Genomic DNA, 16,243 nt, shown 5'->3' with positions numbered 1-16,243 from the left:
ACTATCAAAAAATATATATAGCTTAAAGGGGCTAATAATTTTGACCTTAAAATGGTTTTAAAAAAATTGATAACTGCTTTTATCCAAAGCATAATAAAACAAATAAGACTTTCTCCAGAAGAAAAAATATTATCAGACATACTGTGAAAATTTCCTTGTTCTGTTAAACATCATTTAGGAAATATTTAAAAAAGAAAATAAAATTCAAAGGGGGGCTAATAACTATTATTATTTATTTTATTTATTTATTTTTCAGTTCAAAAGGTCATAAAAGTTCAAAGGTCTTGTAAATACACACAAATACATTCCACGTTTTTTTCAATGAGTATTTCTGTGAGTGCACTATAAAGGATTAATAAATCAGTTTGTTTCTCGGCAGGAAACATTTATGTCAGGAACATTATGGCTCATATAGCCTGTTTTAAGGATTTTTGTTCATATATTTTCATTTTTAAATGTATAATCCTCACTATTCTGACATCTTTAATACGCAAAAATTGAGACTATTAAAATGCTAAAAGACATTATTTTAATCCAGAACAGTGCTGTGCCATTTCATTGTAGAACTGAACCACAAAATTAAAAATAAAAAACAAATCTGCAGTAAGCACATGTTCCTATCACATCACAAATGCACACAAATAACAACTGAAAGCAGGTTAATGCATCTACATGCTTCGCAAAATTGCTATAATGGGCAAAAAAAAAAATCAGTCTATGCTTAAACCGTTTATGGTTACCTCGCTCTGATAAAGAAAAACAGGTTAACACATTTACATGATTACATGCCATGTCAGCTTAAGAATAATCAGGTCATGAAAGTGGATGTACAGTATACGCACTCTTTGTTCATATCAAAGCTGTGAAGTATCTTCTTTCAGATTGTTTTGAGTCTAGCACCTTGGTAGCATAACACATCTGACCCATAAATTTTTATTGTTTAGCAATTCAGTGACATTCATTATCTTTCTGGTGCTGTTGAGATCACGGGTGTTTAGCACTGCACTGTTATCTGAAATTACATGACAATGTGCCTGATAAGGGGAATTTTTTTGTGCCAGAGGCATCCGATAACAAACACTTAAAAATGTATAAACGCTTAAAAGTATAAACAGGCAGTACTCATAAAATCATTGTGACCTTGAGTAAAGCTGTTTGACCTCAGGTTACCTCAGGGAGAAAATGCTAGCAACTAGAGGACTGCGTGATCAGATGCCTGGGAAATTAAGCCTATTTTTATCATTGTAATGAGAATCAAGATTAAGCTAAGAGCTCTTTGTCGTGTCTGAGCAGTTGCTTTGAATTCTCACTGTGGTTTTCTAATTTACATACAGTATACACGTAATATGCTGTACAATTGATTCTAGTATAAACCTAAATAGGTCAAAGAAAAAAAGACATGCTTTGCTTGCAAATATTTTCTATTTCTCGTTCTATTTATATACATTTGTTTTTGTACTTTTATTAATTATTGTTTGTGCCTTATAAGTAAATAAATGGAATTACATAATTACATGCAACTCCCAATACATACAGCTACAGAAAATAAGAGACCCTTGAAAATTTATCTGGATTTAAGATGTATAGTCCTATATCTTGAGTAAAATGTCACTTGTTTTATTCTGTAAACTACTTGTGACATTTCTTCCTAATTTAAAATTAAAATGTTAGGAATTAAAAACTGTAACACCAACTATTCAAGTTATAAAAATAAGGATGGCTGAAACGGACTTAATTTGATAATTTCAGAATCTATAATTTGTAAATTTGTCTTGGGGATGTAAACATGTGTTGTTCATGTTTGTGATTTCTCCACAAACTAATCAAGAGCCAGATTTTACATGTTGTGCAGTTTGAGTACGATTGTCTTCAGTACCTGAGAATAGTTGGTCTTGACAGCAGGAGGCTTTTGTTTATCGTCTTCAGTTTTTCCATGTCCTCGTCTTAGGATAAGGTTCAGCTCCCAGCTGGTCACGTTCTCCCAGTGGGGAACAGGACGCCATGGCTGGTGGCCGATGTGGGCACATTTCCATGGCTTTGTTTATCAGGAAACTCAAAAGGAGTGTAACTTGTCCAGCTCAGGCCCTGTGGGAGAGATGGAGATTGAGTTCTGTGTATCCTAGGCTACATAAACACAAAAGAAGTGTTGGTTGGCACGGCATGCGTGTTGTATTTTGGCTTGTGGGACTTTTGAATATTTAAACATGATACAGCTTGGTGTTCGTTCATCCATATTAATGAAGACAGAAATCGGACTCTCTGAAGAATTATTATTTTAAACTGAATCTTAATGGAGATTCTGTTGAATTGGTTCGCAGATTGTTTATCTTTAATGTTTTGTTGTACAAACTTTGTTTGAGAGTTGGATGACATTTTGGAGTTACTGAACTAGTGAACATCTTAAACACAGAGATAAATGTCAGTATTTAAATAAACATTTATTTAACAACAAGAAAAGTGCTAGTAAATGATTATGTTGGACTTCTGGAAGACTTTGGAAGATCTTTTACATGCAAACAATACATTAGGCTTTTTCTCCTCTATCTTCCCCATGCTTTCATGTCTACACTCTGTACTGTCCTGTCAAATTAAAGGTATACGACCCATATAAAAAGATGAAGCATTTATTACTAATAAAAATTAAGTGATCAATGTTTATATGACTAAATATAGGTTCAAACTCATCCTATACTGTAAATGGATCATCTCTTCAGAAGACTTTGAATACATTTTTTATCTCTTACCTCCAATTTAAGTTTTAAGCCTCATCCTAGGTTAAATGCAAGTCTGAGCTGTTACAACTGAAAAAAATTGTAACTGACTAAAATATGTCAGTGTCTTTGTTTTTTCATGATGGACACCAGTAATGTTTTTTTCTAAAGCACATTTATATAAAATTCTCAAATGTCATAATTGAATTATGGTATAAACCTGGCATAGTCTTTGCCCTGTCTGTAAAACCATGCCTTAATGAATGTTTTGAAACATCTGAATTACCCTATTATTTTCTATGCCAAAATTTAAGTACATTTCACCTTGAAATCTGAAAAAAAAGAGAAAAATAATCAATTATTATTAATAAACTTTTAAATTTCAAACATCTTTCCACTTTTTCATTAAAAGTTTAAAGTCATTGTTTTTGAGTGATTTTAATCATTTAGCCCTAATGAATGTTTTATTAGTGATTTGATAAAAATAAACATTAATTTGTGTTCTGATTTCTTGTGAGTTTAGAAATACATAAATGTTGTTGACATACTGTAAATATTCAATATGGGTTGATCTAAAAAATTCATGTGGTAACTGTGTGTATATATATTTACAGCTCGGGTTGGAGCGCTACCACGGTGTTGGGATTCTCGGCTTCAACTCAACTGAGTGGTTTATTGCTGACATTGCTGCTATTTTAGCTGGGTAAGAAGAATTTACCTCTATGTACATGTTATAATCAACCATAATTGCACATACACCCATACTACTGTCAAACTAACTGCATGGCCATACAGGTCATAACACTTCATCAGCATACAGTCAGAGTTTGCCCCAAACAAAGCTTTAATCATTTCATCCTAGTCAAATAGTGGCTCTGCTCTGTCATAAACATCCCAGCAGCCTTTACGACTTGCAGAATGCAGATGGTTAAGGCAAGACACTGCTGGTGAATAGAGTAAAACATTAACTAACCGTTTTCAGCATATTTCCCCATTTGACTGATGACATGAAGAACAGCAAAGTTTTTATATTACAAGTTTTCTAAAATGTTATTATGGTGAGGTATTAATTCATTGAACATGGACTAATTTGTATACATTTATAGCACAAAAATCTGAAGATTAAATTATTATTATACTTTATTAATATTTTGATATTAGGCTTCTGTTAGGTCTCAAAAGTCTATTTTTATGACTCCATAATTCAGATATTCAAATATTATAAATAAAATAATATCATAAAATAAAATGTATAAAATCATGTAGATTTAGTTTGAATATCTCCCTCTGTAAATCAAAAACTTTCCGAACACAGATATAAAAAAGTGCTGCTGAAATGGAGATTCTCCTGCTCAGTGCAGGAGAAAAAAAAACTAATTTTAAGAAAACAGCCTTCTTTCAATTAGACTGAAAAAAATGTAATCTCAAAATTGTGACGTGCAAAAAAAGGTGTTTTTGCCTGATGTGTCTCATTTTAAAGACACAGCCTGCACTTGATAAACGGCATCACCACAACCTGGTCAGTGTAGGTAAACATACAGGTGGAGTCTGAACAGAAGTGGGTGTGAGGATTGTATAAATTTTGCTTGATGTTTATTAAGGGAGTTTGTATGTCGTTGGCAGCGGGTTTGCCGTGGGCATCTACACCACCAACTCTCCTGAGGCCTGCCAGTATGTGGCGGAGAACTGCCAGGCCAACATCCTGGTGGTGGAAAACCACAAACAGCTGCAGAAGATCTTACAGGTAATGAGAGGACAAGACCTCTTTCTACATTAAAACCAAAAAACCTCAACAACTTCTCCTAAATACACTTCGATCATAGCATTTAACTCAAATAATGTGGTAACACTTTAATAACACTTTAATAAGGTTCCATTAGTTAGTCAATGTATTTACTAATATGAACAAACAATGAGCAGTGCATTTATTACAGTATTTATTAATCTTTCTTAATGTTAGTTAACAAAAATAATTAATTGTTAGTACTTGTTAACTCACAGTGCATTAACTAGTTAACACGCCATCCTGATTTCACCAAGTAGGACATGATCCTGGAACGACATTCCAATCAGCCAATCAGAATTAAGGAACATGTTTAACGTTTATGTTAAGTTTAGGCTTACGGTTAGGTTTATGCACTTCTACATGATTGTTATCCAACTGTTATTCCCCTCTGATTTTGGAAATAATTGACAGTTATGGTTGGGTTTAGGGGTAGGGAATAGGTATGGATTACATTCTCGAACAAAAATGATGATCCAGGATCTTATCATACTTGGCAAAATCATGACGTGCAATGTTAACAAGCACAGCTTTATGATATTTAGATTTTAGTAATGCATTAGTAAATGTTGAATTATGATTAATAAAGGATGTACAAATATTGTTGATTCTTAGCTCACGTTAATAAATGAATCCGTCACTGAATCCGTCATGACGTCACTTTCACTACCTGCAGCTTAAACACATTAAAAATGAAACCTCCATCTGTTGTAGAATCTTTCCTCATCATCTTTTACACTCTTTACATGTGTGTGTTTGTGATTTATTTCAGATCCAGGACAAATTACCCCATCTCAAAGCCATCATCCAGTACAAAGATGAGCTGAAAGAGAAGAAGCCCAATCTCTACACGGTACATTTGATTAGTCAAATATTATCATTCCGTCCTCAGACCACAATCCTTCTTTTTAATCCCCCTCCATTACTAATTAAAATCTGACATTTGCTATGTAAATGTGTGACACGCATACACAGTGGGCGGAGTTTATGGAGCTGGGGCAGGACGAGCCTGACACTCAGCTTGATGACATCATCAGCTCCCAGAAACCCAATCAGTGCTGCACTCTGATCTACACATCCGGGACTACAGGCCAGCCGAAGGGAGTCATGCTCAGTCACGACAACGTGAGTCAAACACTAAACATAACCCATATTTACCCCAAAACACCAAACTGTAACAAATGTAAATTCAAAAACAAAAGTTAGAAGTGGAAAGTTAGACGTGTATAGGAAATATATTTATATAGAATTTAGAAATATACTTCATACTGATATCAAGCTGTGACTATTTTAGTGCGATACTTGAATTAAGGCTGCATGATATTTTAAAAATCTGACATTGCGATGTTTTGTTTTGCTGCGATATATATTTTGCGATATGAATATAATTTTAGCAGATGATTTGAACAGCTCTATTTGGAAAGATGTAATTAATTTATATTGAGTGGGATGATTAAGTCTTTTTCTATGCAGTGCATTTGCAGAAAATGTACATTACAAGCATATATAAATGCAACAGAACAAATTAAAAAGGTTTTCTGGGGAGTCTAACAGTATTCAAGTACAGAAATCAAATCCAGAACAATCAAACATAAAATAACATGGTCATTATTATTGTATAGATCATTTTTAAAAACAAATATTTAATATCTTTTAATCTTTAATGAATAATCTAATTCTGCAATGTGATTATTGCAGATACACACATGATCAAACGATATATTGTTCAGCCCTAATTTTAATGCATGAGGAAGATTGAATTATTGACTTGAAATATAATTTTCTGCAGCCCTAAAATGTATTACATCCAAATGGTTAAAAGTAGACCCACTCACATATGAACAGAGGATCCTGATGGATAAAATAACTTCTCTTTCAGAGAAATATCTTTGAGGCATTTAACAATAACTAACTGACCATATAGTCAAGGGCGAATGTATATGCAAATATATACATGTTTATGAATCAGATTGATTTTCTTTTCAGATGTTTTAATAATTCTTTTTTTTCATTTCAGTGCTCAGCATAATTAAGTACACATTTGTATTCATTTCTCAGTGAATATAGGCAATGTATTTTGGTGCATTTAAACAAAACAGATTTATTAAACCAATATATTTATTAAAATAATATTTTAGTCACCAAACATATTTAGAAACTGAAAGATAATACAATTAAATTCAAGCTAAATATTGCAAAAAAAATTACAACCTACAAAATTTCAGCAAAATTTTTCCATTGTTTTGCTGCTTTTGATTTTTTTCCTTTTTTTTTTATATGTATTTAGCATTTTTCTATAACATATAAATTTGTTATCATAAGTTTTTTGTTAGATAAGCTCCAAACTTGGCTTTAGTACTGACTGCACAAATATAATATTGTATAGCTTACTCTTAAAATATGAATTTAAGATAGATTTGTGAGGGGTGTACTTTTATATATGCAGAGCACTGTACATCTTGCAACAGTAACACTTGGAAAAACACTTTTTTTTTTCTTAATTTTCATATATGTATGCTATTTACTATCTCTCAGATATGATTATTATAACAATTTCTTTCAACAAAAACAACAACAAAGGTTTTCTTTCTATATGGAGTCATTGCCAATACTGAAATGCTTTCTTTTTGTGCTTCTGTAGCTCACATGGACAGCGTTTGCAACAGGCCAGCACGTGAGCCTAAATGATGCGGATAAGCTACAGGAAGTGGTCGTGAGCTACCTGCCGCTCAGTCATATTGCTGCACAGATGATTGACATCTGGCTCCCCATGAAAGTTGGAGGAGTCGCATACTTCGCACAGCCTGATGCACTAAAGGTCAGCTTGCAAATGAAACATCCTTTTGCTTATCATCTTTAAAAAGCTCCCTGTGTTTTAAAGCAGGGGTTTCCAAACTTCCAGCCCACGACTACCAAAATAACAACGCCAGTGGACTTGTGAACTCCTATTTCATTCTGAGGTGGTTTTAAATATATAAACCTTGCGCTCACATATCAACGGCGCTCACATATCAATAGGTCCAAGTCTATTCATCATTTAATTTTTAAGAACGCCACTCGGAGACCATCCTCTATGTTCAGCTGTGGCCTGTATTTATTTTTAAGGTATGTGAGTGCCGTCAAGGTGTCAGAAAGTTTAACCTGGTGCCATAAAATCAATGTGCTGCATCTGATGCTATTGCTGTGTCTTTAATATAACATAATCACCCCAGGGGTCGCAAAAAAAAAAATCGAAAGGCTGATGGCTTTTTATTTGCATGTTGTTTTATTAATGTAACTATTAACTACTATTTTTTTCTTCACCAAGCGCCCGACCCCCACTGTTTTAATGGATTTAATTGGATACATTTAATTGATCAAAAGTGACAAAAAGAAAAGAAAACTGTTGTGATGTATGGAAGTTTATGCAAATTTGAAATGTTTACGTATAGCAGGGATGCCCAAACTCGGTCCTGGAGGGCCAGTGTCCTGCATTTAGTTCCAACTTCCTTCGACACACCTGCTTTAAGTTTCTAGCATACCTAAAAAGTGCTTGATTAGCTGGTTCAGGTGTGTCTAACTGGGGTTGAAACTAAACTTTGCAGGACGCTGGCCCTTCAGGACCGTGTTTGGACACCCCTGATGTATAGGCATGCTTCTAATTCATAGTTTCAATTTGGAGGGTAATGAACATGCACAGCTAGTAAACACATTTAAAAGTAAATTAATCTTTTTAAAACTTTTATTTCTCAAGCTGTGTTTTCGACCACTCAGAAATCTGACCTGAAATGTAATATGAGGGTTAAATAAATGCAGCCTTGGTGAACATCCGAGACTTAAAACTTTTGAAAGGCTGTGTATGTTACTAAAGGCATTTCCTGGTTTGCTCCCTTTAACCTTCTGTTTTGTGTGCGAGTCAAGACAATCATGTTAGTTTAAACTAACTTTTTTGATATATGAATGTAATCATTATATTAATCATTATTAATTAACAATATAGGGCTCTACGAAATTGGAAAATGTTGACATCGTTTTTTTGTCCTGCAATATACAGTGCTCAGCATGTATAAGTACACACCTTACAAATCTATCTTTGAAAATTCATATTTTTAATAGGAAGCTCTATAATATTATTTGTCCATATACATTAGATTAGTCAGCACTGAAGCCAAATCTGGAGCTTATCTAACAAAATAACTTACGATAACAGTCCAAAAACTAGTACAACCAAATGTATATGTTATAGAAAAATATTAAATACAAATAAATAAATAAATAAAAAAAAGAGGAAAAATTAAGAAGCAAAAAATTGAAAGATTTAGCTGAAATTTTGTAGGTTGTAATGTTTTTGCTAAATTTTGCTTGAATTTTTGTCTTTCGATTTCTAAATATGTTTGATGACTAAAATATTATTTTATTAAATAATTAAATTAAATTCTGCAGTGTCTCCACAAATCTAATGTGTTTTGACCTGTGGATTCTGGCCATCTATATTCATATCTTGCGATGTGACTATTGCGGATGCACACATTATATTACTTATGCAGCTCTAAAACAATATTAATATTGCTTTTTTTCCTGAAACACACTTCAGTCATGCATCTCTCAGACAAAGCGTTTTTGGTTATATTCAGAAGTCTGTCATTTTTAGACCTTTCCAAAAAGCAAGCCAAGGCTGTCTGTAGATATGCTGATATTCAAATAGAGGCTGAACATGTGATTGCTGTGGAATTCCCTAAGTAGCGCTGCACTGCAGTTTTATAACGGGGTCATTGATTTCAGATCACAGGGGCAGAAACTGACATGACATACCTGTTTGTGTCATGTGACGTATCCTTGGGTGTGTCAGCTGATGATGGCGTGTACACGTTAACATAACACCTCTGGCAAACCTGCACACATAGTAAAAAAAGTCACTGTGTGTCCCAGGGCTCTCTGGCTAACACCCTACGTGAGATTCGCCCTACCGCGTTCCTGGGTGTCCCCCGCGTGTGGGAGAAGATGCAGGAAAAGATGAAGTCGATTGGAGCCAAATCATCCACGGTGCGCCGGAAGGTGGCGTCGTGGGCCAAAGATGTGGGCCTTCAGACCAACCTCAACAAAATGGAGCTGTATGTACACACATTAAAATGAAAAAGTGTTTAGATGCAAACCTGAGTTATCAGTGCATTAACATATGGCACTCATTTTAAAATAAACACAATGGGATGCAGAAGGCAGAACGTTTTGTTTCAGAAATTTCAAAGGAATCATTACTTAATTTATACAATATGAATTATTAATAAAATATTATATTAATATATAATATTATAATTTATTTTACATTTATGGTTTCTCATGAAATACTAATCATTAAGTTTTCAAGCCAGCTTTTCTCCTAAATCTGAAATAAACAGTGTATACAATACCACAAGAAGTTAAATATGGCCTATTTATGGGATATCTGGGATTAAAAATCTATCTTAACTATCATTTTAGGAACTGGAAACATTTGAAATAGGTTTCATAGAGCAATCAGTACTTAGATATGTTAATCTTTTATTAATATCATAACTTGTTACAGCTCTCTACTGCTAATATGTTTTCCATTGAGTATTCCCACATATTTAGACTCCAAGTGTTCTTTTCCCTAAGTGGGAAAAAGATTCTTTTGTTAAATCACTGCTGTTAAATAAATTTTTTTTCTAGTGAAACAACAGTTTTTATATTAACTGAGAGGAATTGTGTTGTGTCCTCTAGTGGCAGCAATTCCAGGAAGCCTCTGAACTATCTGCTGGCAAAGCGTCTGGTTTTCCGCAAGGTTCGGAAGGCACTGGGACTCGACCGCTGTACGAGGTGCTACACTGGAGCCGCTCCGATAACCAAAGATACGCTGGAGTTCTTCCTCAGTCTGGACATCCCTCTGTTTGAGCTGTATGGGATGAGCGAGAGCTCTGGTCCTCACACCATCACACAGGCCGACGCATTCAGACTCACCAGGTAACTCGATATTTCTTAAAAGTAATTCACTTTTAGCTAAAGAGGCACAGTATTTTCTGAATGTTATCACAATCACAAACTGCCTCTAAAGCTAATGCCCGGCCAGTACGATGATTGATTTATATAGGGTCCCAGTGCCTGGTATGATTGAAATTGTATTTATTAAACTTTTTTTTAAATGATCAACAAATGTATTTGTTATAATCTATTATTACAATAAAATGCAAACATGTATATTAAACTAGCTCTATTTAGAAATTAAACAGTATTTAGTATAATAAAATCCAAAGGTTGATTGATTGATTTAGATATATTTTTATGTGGAATAATAACCACACACTTGTCTCTTGTAAATTAAAGGCACAGTATGTAATTTTTTGCCATTGGAAGGCACATATTCGCAAACAAATACGTGTGTATTTTGATGATGCCATGAATGATACTGTTTATTGAGTTGATGACAAGAGATGAGCATGATGGGGCACGAAATCAGCTGAGTTTTTATTATGCAACATCAACCATTTCCCGTTCTTTAGGGGTTTTATTATACTAAATACATTTTAAGGTTCTGTTATAATGCTGCTCCATGCAGTCTATTAAAAAGCATAATATTTTAAAGCATATTTCATGTTTCGTAGGTTCTATTAAACCAAATCAGAAGTCGAGGGTGTATGATGTCTTTAGCATGTGACACAGAACAGGTTTACAGTCATGTTCAGTAGTTAAAACAGCTTATTTCTCTGAATTTAAACATTCTTCATAACATTTAGAATAATGTTAAGTCACACTTGTACACTGTTCTAGTGGGTTTTGGATATCTTAATGAAAAAATATTACATATAGTGCCTTTAACCCACACACAGACACACACAAAATGATATCAATTTCTCATCCGCATCTCCTTCTCAGCTGTGGAAAGGTGATTCCGGGCTGCAAGACGAAGCTCAGTAACCCAGATGATGAAAAGAATGGAGAGATTTGTTTCTGGGGTCGTCATGTGTTCATGGGCTACCTGAACATGCCTGATAAAACCGAAGAGGCTCTGGATGCTGAAGGCTGGCTGCACTCGGGCGACCTCGGCAAACTCGATGAGAACAACTTCCTGTTCATCACCGGACGCATTAAAGGTAATGATGATTGATCCAAAACAGATTCTGAGCTTCCTCCTAATCACTGGAGCTGAAGAAGCTGTTCAGTTGCACTTTTTAACTATGAAGTGGCCACAGTTTTCATTTGGGTTTCGGGCCATATTAACTATTATGAAATCTTTATTAAATATTATCTTTATTAAAAATGTCCCAAATATCAGGACCAACCATCACAGAGAGTCAAGCGCAATATAGCTTAAGGTTCTTTGGGGTAATAAATAATTGCACAAATACCAGTAAATGCTTTCCTTCAAGCTTGGGTAATCATATAGTACAGTTCATATAGACTACTTTTTCATTCCTTTAAAACCTGTTTGAACAGATTTTAATCTGCTTTTAATCATTTTTATTCTTAGTTTTTTTTATTCCTTGTATTTTATGTTTCCTTTATTATTGTTAATGTAAAGCACTTTGAATTACCATTGTGTATGAAATATAGATAAATATACATAATACTTGTCTTACTGTAAAAACACTGTTTGAAAGGGAGACTACTACAAATGTATATGCAATCAGCTGCAAAAATAACTGCCCTCACCCTTTCATTTATGTTATTCCATGTAAATCCTGACAGTAGTTTTTAACTCTAAAGAGGGTTTCTTCTTGCAGAAGCTGATAGTATATCTGGCCTCTAGTGTGGACTGTCTAATGAAGCTTATATTTGTATTCCAGAATTGATCATCACAGCTGGAGGTGAAAATATTCCCCCGGTGCCTATCGAGGACGCGGTTAAAGAGGCCGTTCCCCTCATCAGCAATGCCATGCTTATAGGAGACAAGAGAAAATTCCTCTCCATGCTGCTTACCGTTAAGGTACCAGTTCAGATCTGTGTGTCTGTGCATAGAAAACCTGCTGTCAATCTTCTTTCGTGTCATAAAGAGGAAGTGATAAGCAATAAAAAAACCATATCTAAACTACTTATCTTTTGTCTGAACCACCTAATGAGTGATACTGTTTATATTTGTCTTTTTACTATGCAACTCGATCACCAAAATCTGCACAAATTAAATTGTGATGACAAATTGTAGCAAATTGCATAGTACCCGTCTGACTGAAGAAAAACATTCATAGCTTTGATTATTCTCCAATATGGATTTGTGTTTAATGCCATCGTTGTGCAATCTGCACCGATATCATGTTCTTCTCAAACTGAATGCCATAAATCTAATCTAAACATCTCATCCGAGGCCTCTATCACAAGTGGTGTAGGGTTGTGTAAGCTTACTGGGAGATAACGTTCATTTTAAAGATGCATGAGAATTGTTTACTACACACTAATGAGATCCTATCAGAAGGATCAGGTGATAACTGCTCAAACGTTATCAACAGCCTGATTTATCTGACAGGCTGCTGCCCACTAGTGGACAATCGGTGTAACTAAATGTTTCATCTTTTTTTGTAAGACTACGCCCTCTGCTGGAAATCAATTATACTATAAAGCCTTTTTCGGTTATAAAAGTCTTATTAAGTGGGCTAGTCGCTCAGGTAATATTACCTGATTAATAAAAAAAAATACATTACTATTATAGTATAGATTAACCTTAATTATAGCGTTGCTCGTGAATAGAAAAATATGAATAGTAGCCTGAACACTGGCGTGTCACTTGTGCCAAGCCATTGAGATAAAGATATGAATTGACACAGATAAAAGTAGTTATTATGTAAAAAGTAAAACATTCTAGTGTACTTTAACCAGGGTAACCACATATAACCATTGGTTTGTTACACAACTGTATTAAAAGTGTAGTAATCATGTTTTTTATTGATTACAATTGACATAACAATATCTCTACTGCTATGCAAATGGTGCGAAAAAACAGCTAAATTGGATGAGAAAACCGCGCCATACCTAGACACTATATTAGAGAAACCCTAGCAACATGATTAGAAGCTCCCAAACACTTTTAACAGCAGATAAATATAATTAAAAGCAGTAAAAATACCTACATAGCTGCTCGTTGGAAACCACGATGCCACCAACAACACCTTGGCAACGTGACGGAACGTCATGCACGCGCACAAGCAAGCACCTAATTTAGCTTTTAACCTAAACACTGACAGAAAATGAGTAGTTAATTTACCGTTGTACAATGTTGACGGCTCTTCTGTCTTCCTCTCAGTGTCAGATCAACGGTGACACCGGGGTTCCTGAAGATGAACTGACTCCAGAGGCGGTGGAGTTTTGTCGTAAACTGGGCAGCAGCTGCACGCGTGTGACTGAAATCGCCGGCGGGCGCGACAGAGTTGTTCACGCGGCTATTCAGGATGGCATCAACCGCGTGAACGAGAAGGCCACATCCAACGCCCAGCGCATCCAGAAGTGGACCATCCTGGATCAGGATTTCTCTATTCCTGGAGGAGAGCTGGGTAAGTTTTGTAGTAATTAAAGAGTGTTCATCTAAAAATACAATTATTATTATTATTAATTATTATTGATGGAACATTGATTCCCCACTATAGTAGATCATGGCATGTTTCAGCTTGAAACGTGATGATCCCTAAAATGTATAAAATCAATCATGGTTTTACTAAAAAACAAAAAATTTTTATTGTAGTTAAATTTTTTATATCGCCCAATACTCTTTTCAACGTTTTATCTTATTGTATGCTTTACATTTTAAATAATTAGATGTCTTAAAATGAATTTACAACAAAAAAATTTTTTTTTTTTGTATAAATTTGACTGCTGGACTGTTTCATGATTGAGAGTGGTGTATTTTTATCCATAATATTATTTGTATTACATAACATTACATATTATTATAATAATAATATTATATTTTATCGTATATTAAATATTTAATTGGTAAAAAAAATCTCACTATACTCTCTATACAAAATATGATAGAAAATGATGTTATATATAGTTTAGAGCAGAGGTGCCCAAAGTAGGGCCCGTGGGCCAAAGTAACCTTTGGTTTACCTGCCATTCCATCTGAAAGCAGAGGAAAAAATGATGGGGAGTTTGTTGGCGTGAATTTCGAATTGATTGTAATATTTAGTTTCATGGTTTAATTGAGGAGCTACAAAAAAAAGCCATCTAAATTTAAATGTTGTAAATGAATCAGACTTATAAAATATAAATACTGTCACTTGACAGATGCACAAGACAACGGCGAACAAATCAAGGCAATGGCAGGAGCAGCTCGACTAGTGTATTCAGCACTGAACTCCATTGTGTTATAAATGGGATTGTTGATGTTTTTACTATAAGTAGTTCATTTTAAAACATAAATTATACTACATTATTTATTGTGTTTTTTTGTTATTTTTAAATAATATGCAAATAAATGAGAAATTACCCATGGTAAATTTATTGTAAATTGGTTTGGCATATTTAACTTTGGCCCACAGCCCTCAATCAAGTTTGGTTTTTGGCTCTTTATAAGAAAAAGTTTGGGCACCCCTGGTTTAGAGGTGTAATCAATACTTCTAGATATTTATTTGGGGCCCCCATTTTCAACCAGCTGCAGGCATACAATTGAAGCCTGCAAAACCCCTGAATACAAAGAGTTGCAGTAGTCAAATCTGGACAAAATAAAACATTGATGATGGTTTCCAACTCTTTAATAGACAGAAAAGACTTCAATTTGGCAATGTTCCTTAATTGATAGAAACCACTTTTGACGACTCTAAGACTTTTAGCATGACTGTGGATTTTAGGCTTAAACGAACCTAGTTGATTAATTGTAGATTCACAGACACTCGGAGGGCCAAACACTATAGCACTTCAGTTTTTGATTTATTCAAGTGTAAAACATTACAAGCATTCCTTATTCTCGTTAAAACAGGTATAAAAGGACTGTAAAACAGTTTTCTCCCATTTTATGGGCATATAATGCTGAGTATCATCAGCATAAAGATGATAGCTTACTTTATGCTTCTTACAGATAGCAGCCAAGGGAAGTATATAGATAGAAAAAAGAGCTGGGCCAAAAATTGATCCTTGGGGGACACCACACTCCATACGGGCAGATGAGGATGAAAGATTTCCTAATTCAATAGAAAAGGTTCTCCCTAAAAGATAAGAACTAAACCAATTCAAAAAATGTCCTTGAATCCCAGCCCACAATCTTAAACGCTCAATCAAAATACCGTGATGTATTGTGTCAAATGTTGCAGTCAAGTCTAGCAAAACTAGACGTGCACATTTTTCAGAATCAACAGACAGAAAAATACCATTAGACACGTTAAGAAGAGTCTCAGTGCTATGCAGTACCCTAAAACCAGATTGAAATTCATCAACAATGCCTTTCCAATTAAATGAGTAGAAAGCTGTTGAAAGACAACTCTCTCCAAAATTTTGGACTGAAAAGACATTTTTTAAATTGGTTGATATTTCTTTAAATCAGATGAAACCAAATTGTGTTGTTTTTTAAAAAAAAAAAAAGAGGTTATACTACCGCATGCTTAAAACAAGATGGCACGACTCAACTCATCAATCTAGAATTCACTATTGATAGAAGATCTAATCCAACCACCTCCAATACCTGAATAAGAAGATGTGGAGGGATAATATCCAACAAACATTGCGAAGGCTTCATATGGAGGACCAAGTCCACTAAATCAGATTATGTGATTGGTTTAAATCCATCCAAATAGTGTGCTAAGGTGGGATGGTACAGTCAAGGAAAGTGTCTTGA

At 34.4% G+C, this 16,243-nt stretch overlaps 1 protein-coding gene across 2 annotated transcripts in view; it reads left to right on the top strand.

Annotated features, from left to right (window-relative positions):
• acsbg2 (acyl-CoA synthetase bubblegum family member 2) overlaps positions 1-16,243 on the top strand; it is a 42,130-nt gene that overhangs the window by 23,576 nt on the left and 2,311 nt on the right. For both annotated transcript variants that reach the window (XM_056463772.1, XM_056463771.1), the window contains exons 5-14: positions 3,326-3,414; positions 4,335-4,455; positions 5,267-5,347; positions 5,470-5,619; positions 7,136-7,312; positions 9,403-9,584; positions 10,213-10,452; positions 11,362-11,579; positions 12,273-12,412; positions 13,721-13,967. In XM_056463772.1, the coding sequence (XP_056319747.1) occupies positions 3,326-3,414; positions 4,335-4,455; positions 5,267-5,347; positions 5,470-5,619; positions 7,136-7,312; positions 9,403-9,584; positions 10,213-10,452; positions 11,362-11,579; positions 12,273-12,412; positions 13,721-13,967 (1,645 nt within the window). The remainder of the gene's footprint in view (positions 1-3,325; positions 3,415-4,334; positions 4,456-5,266; positions 5,348-5,469; positions 5,620-7,135; positions 7,313-9,402; positions 9,585-10,212; positions 10,453-11,361; positions 11,580-12,272; positions 12,413-13,720; positions 13,968-16,243) is intronic.

Source organism: Danio aesculapii, chromosome 8 (genome assembly GCF_903798145.1).
Source record: "Danio aesculapii chromosome 8, fDanAes4.1, whole genome shotgun sequence".
Lineage (NCBI taxonomy): Eukaryota > Metazoa > Chordata > Actinopteri > Cypriniformes > Danionidae > Danio > Danio aesculapii.
The sequence above is the reverse complement of the archived record's forward strand: the minus strand, read 5'-3'. Positions and strand labels throughout refer to the sequence as shown.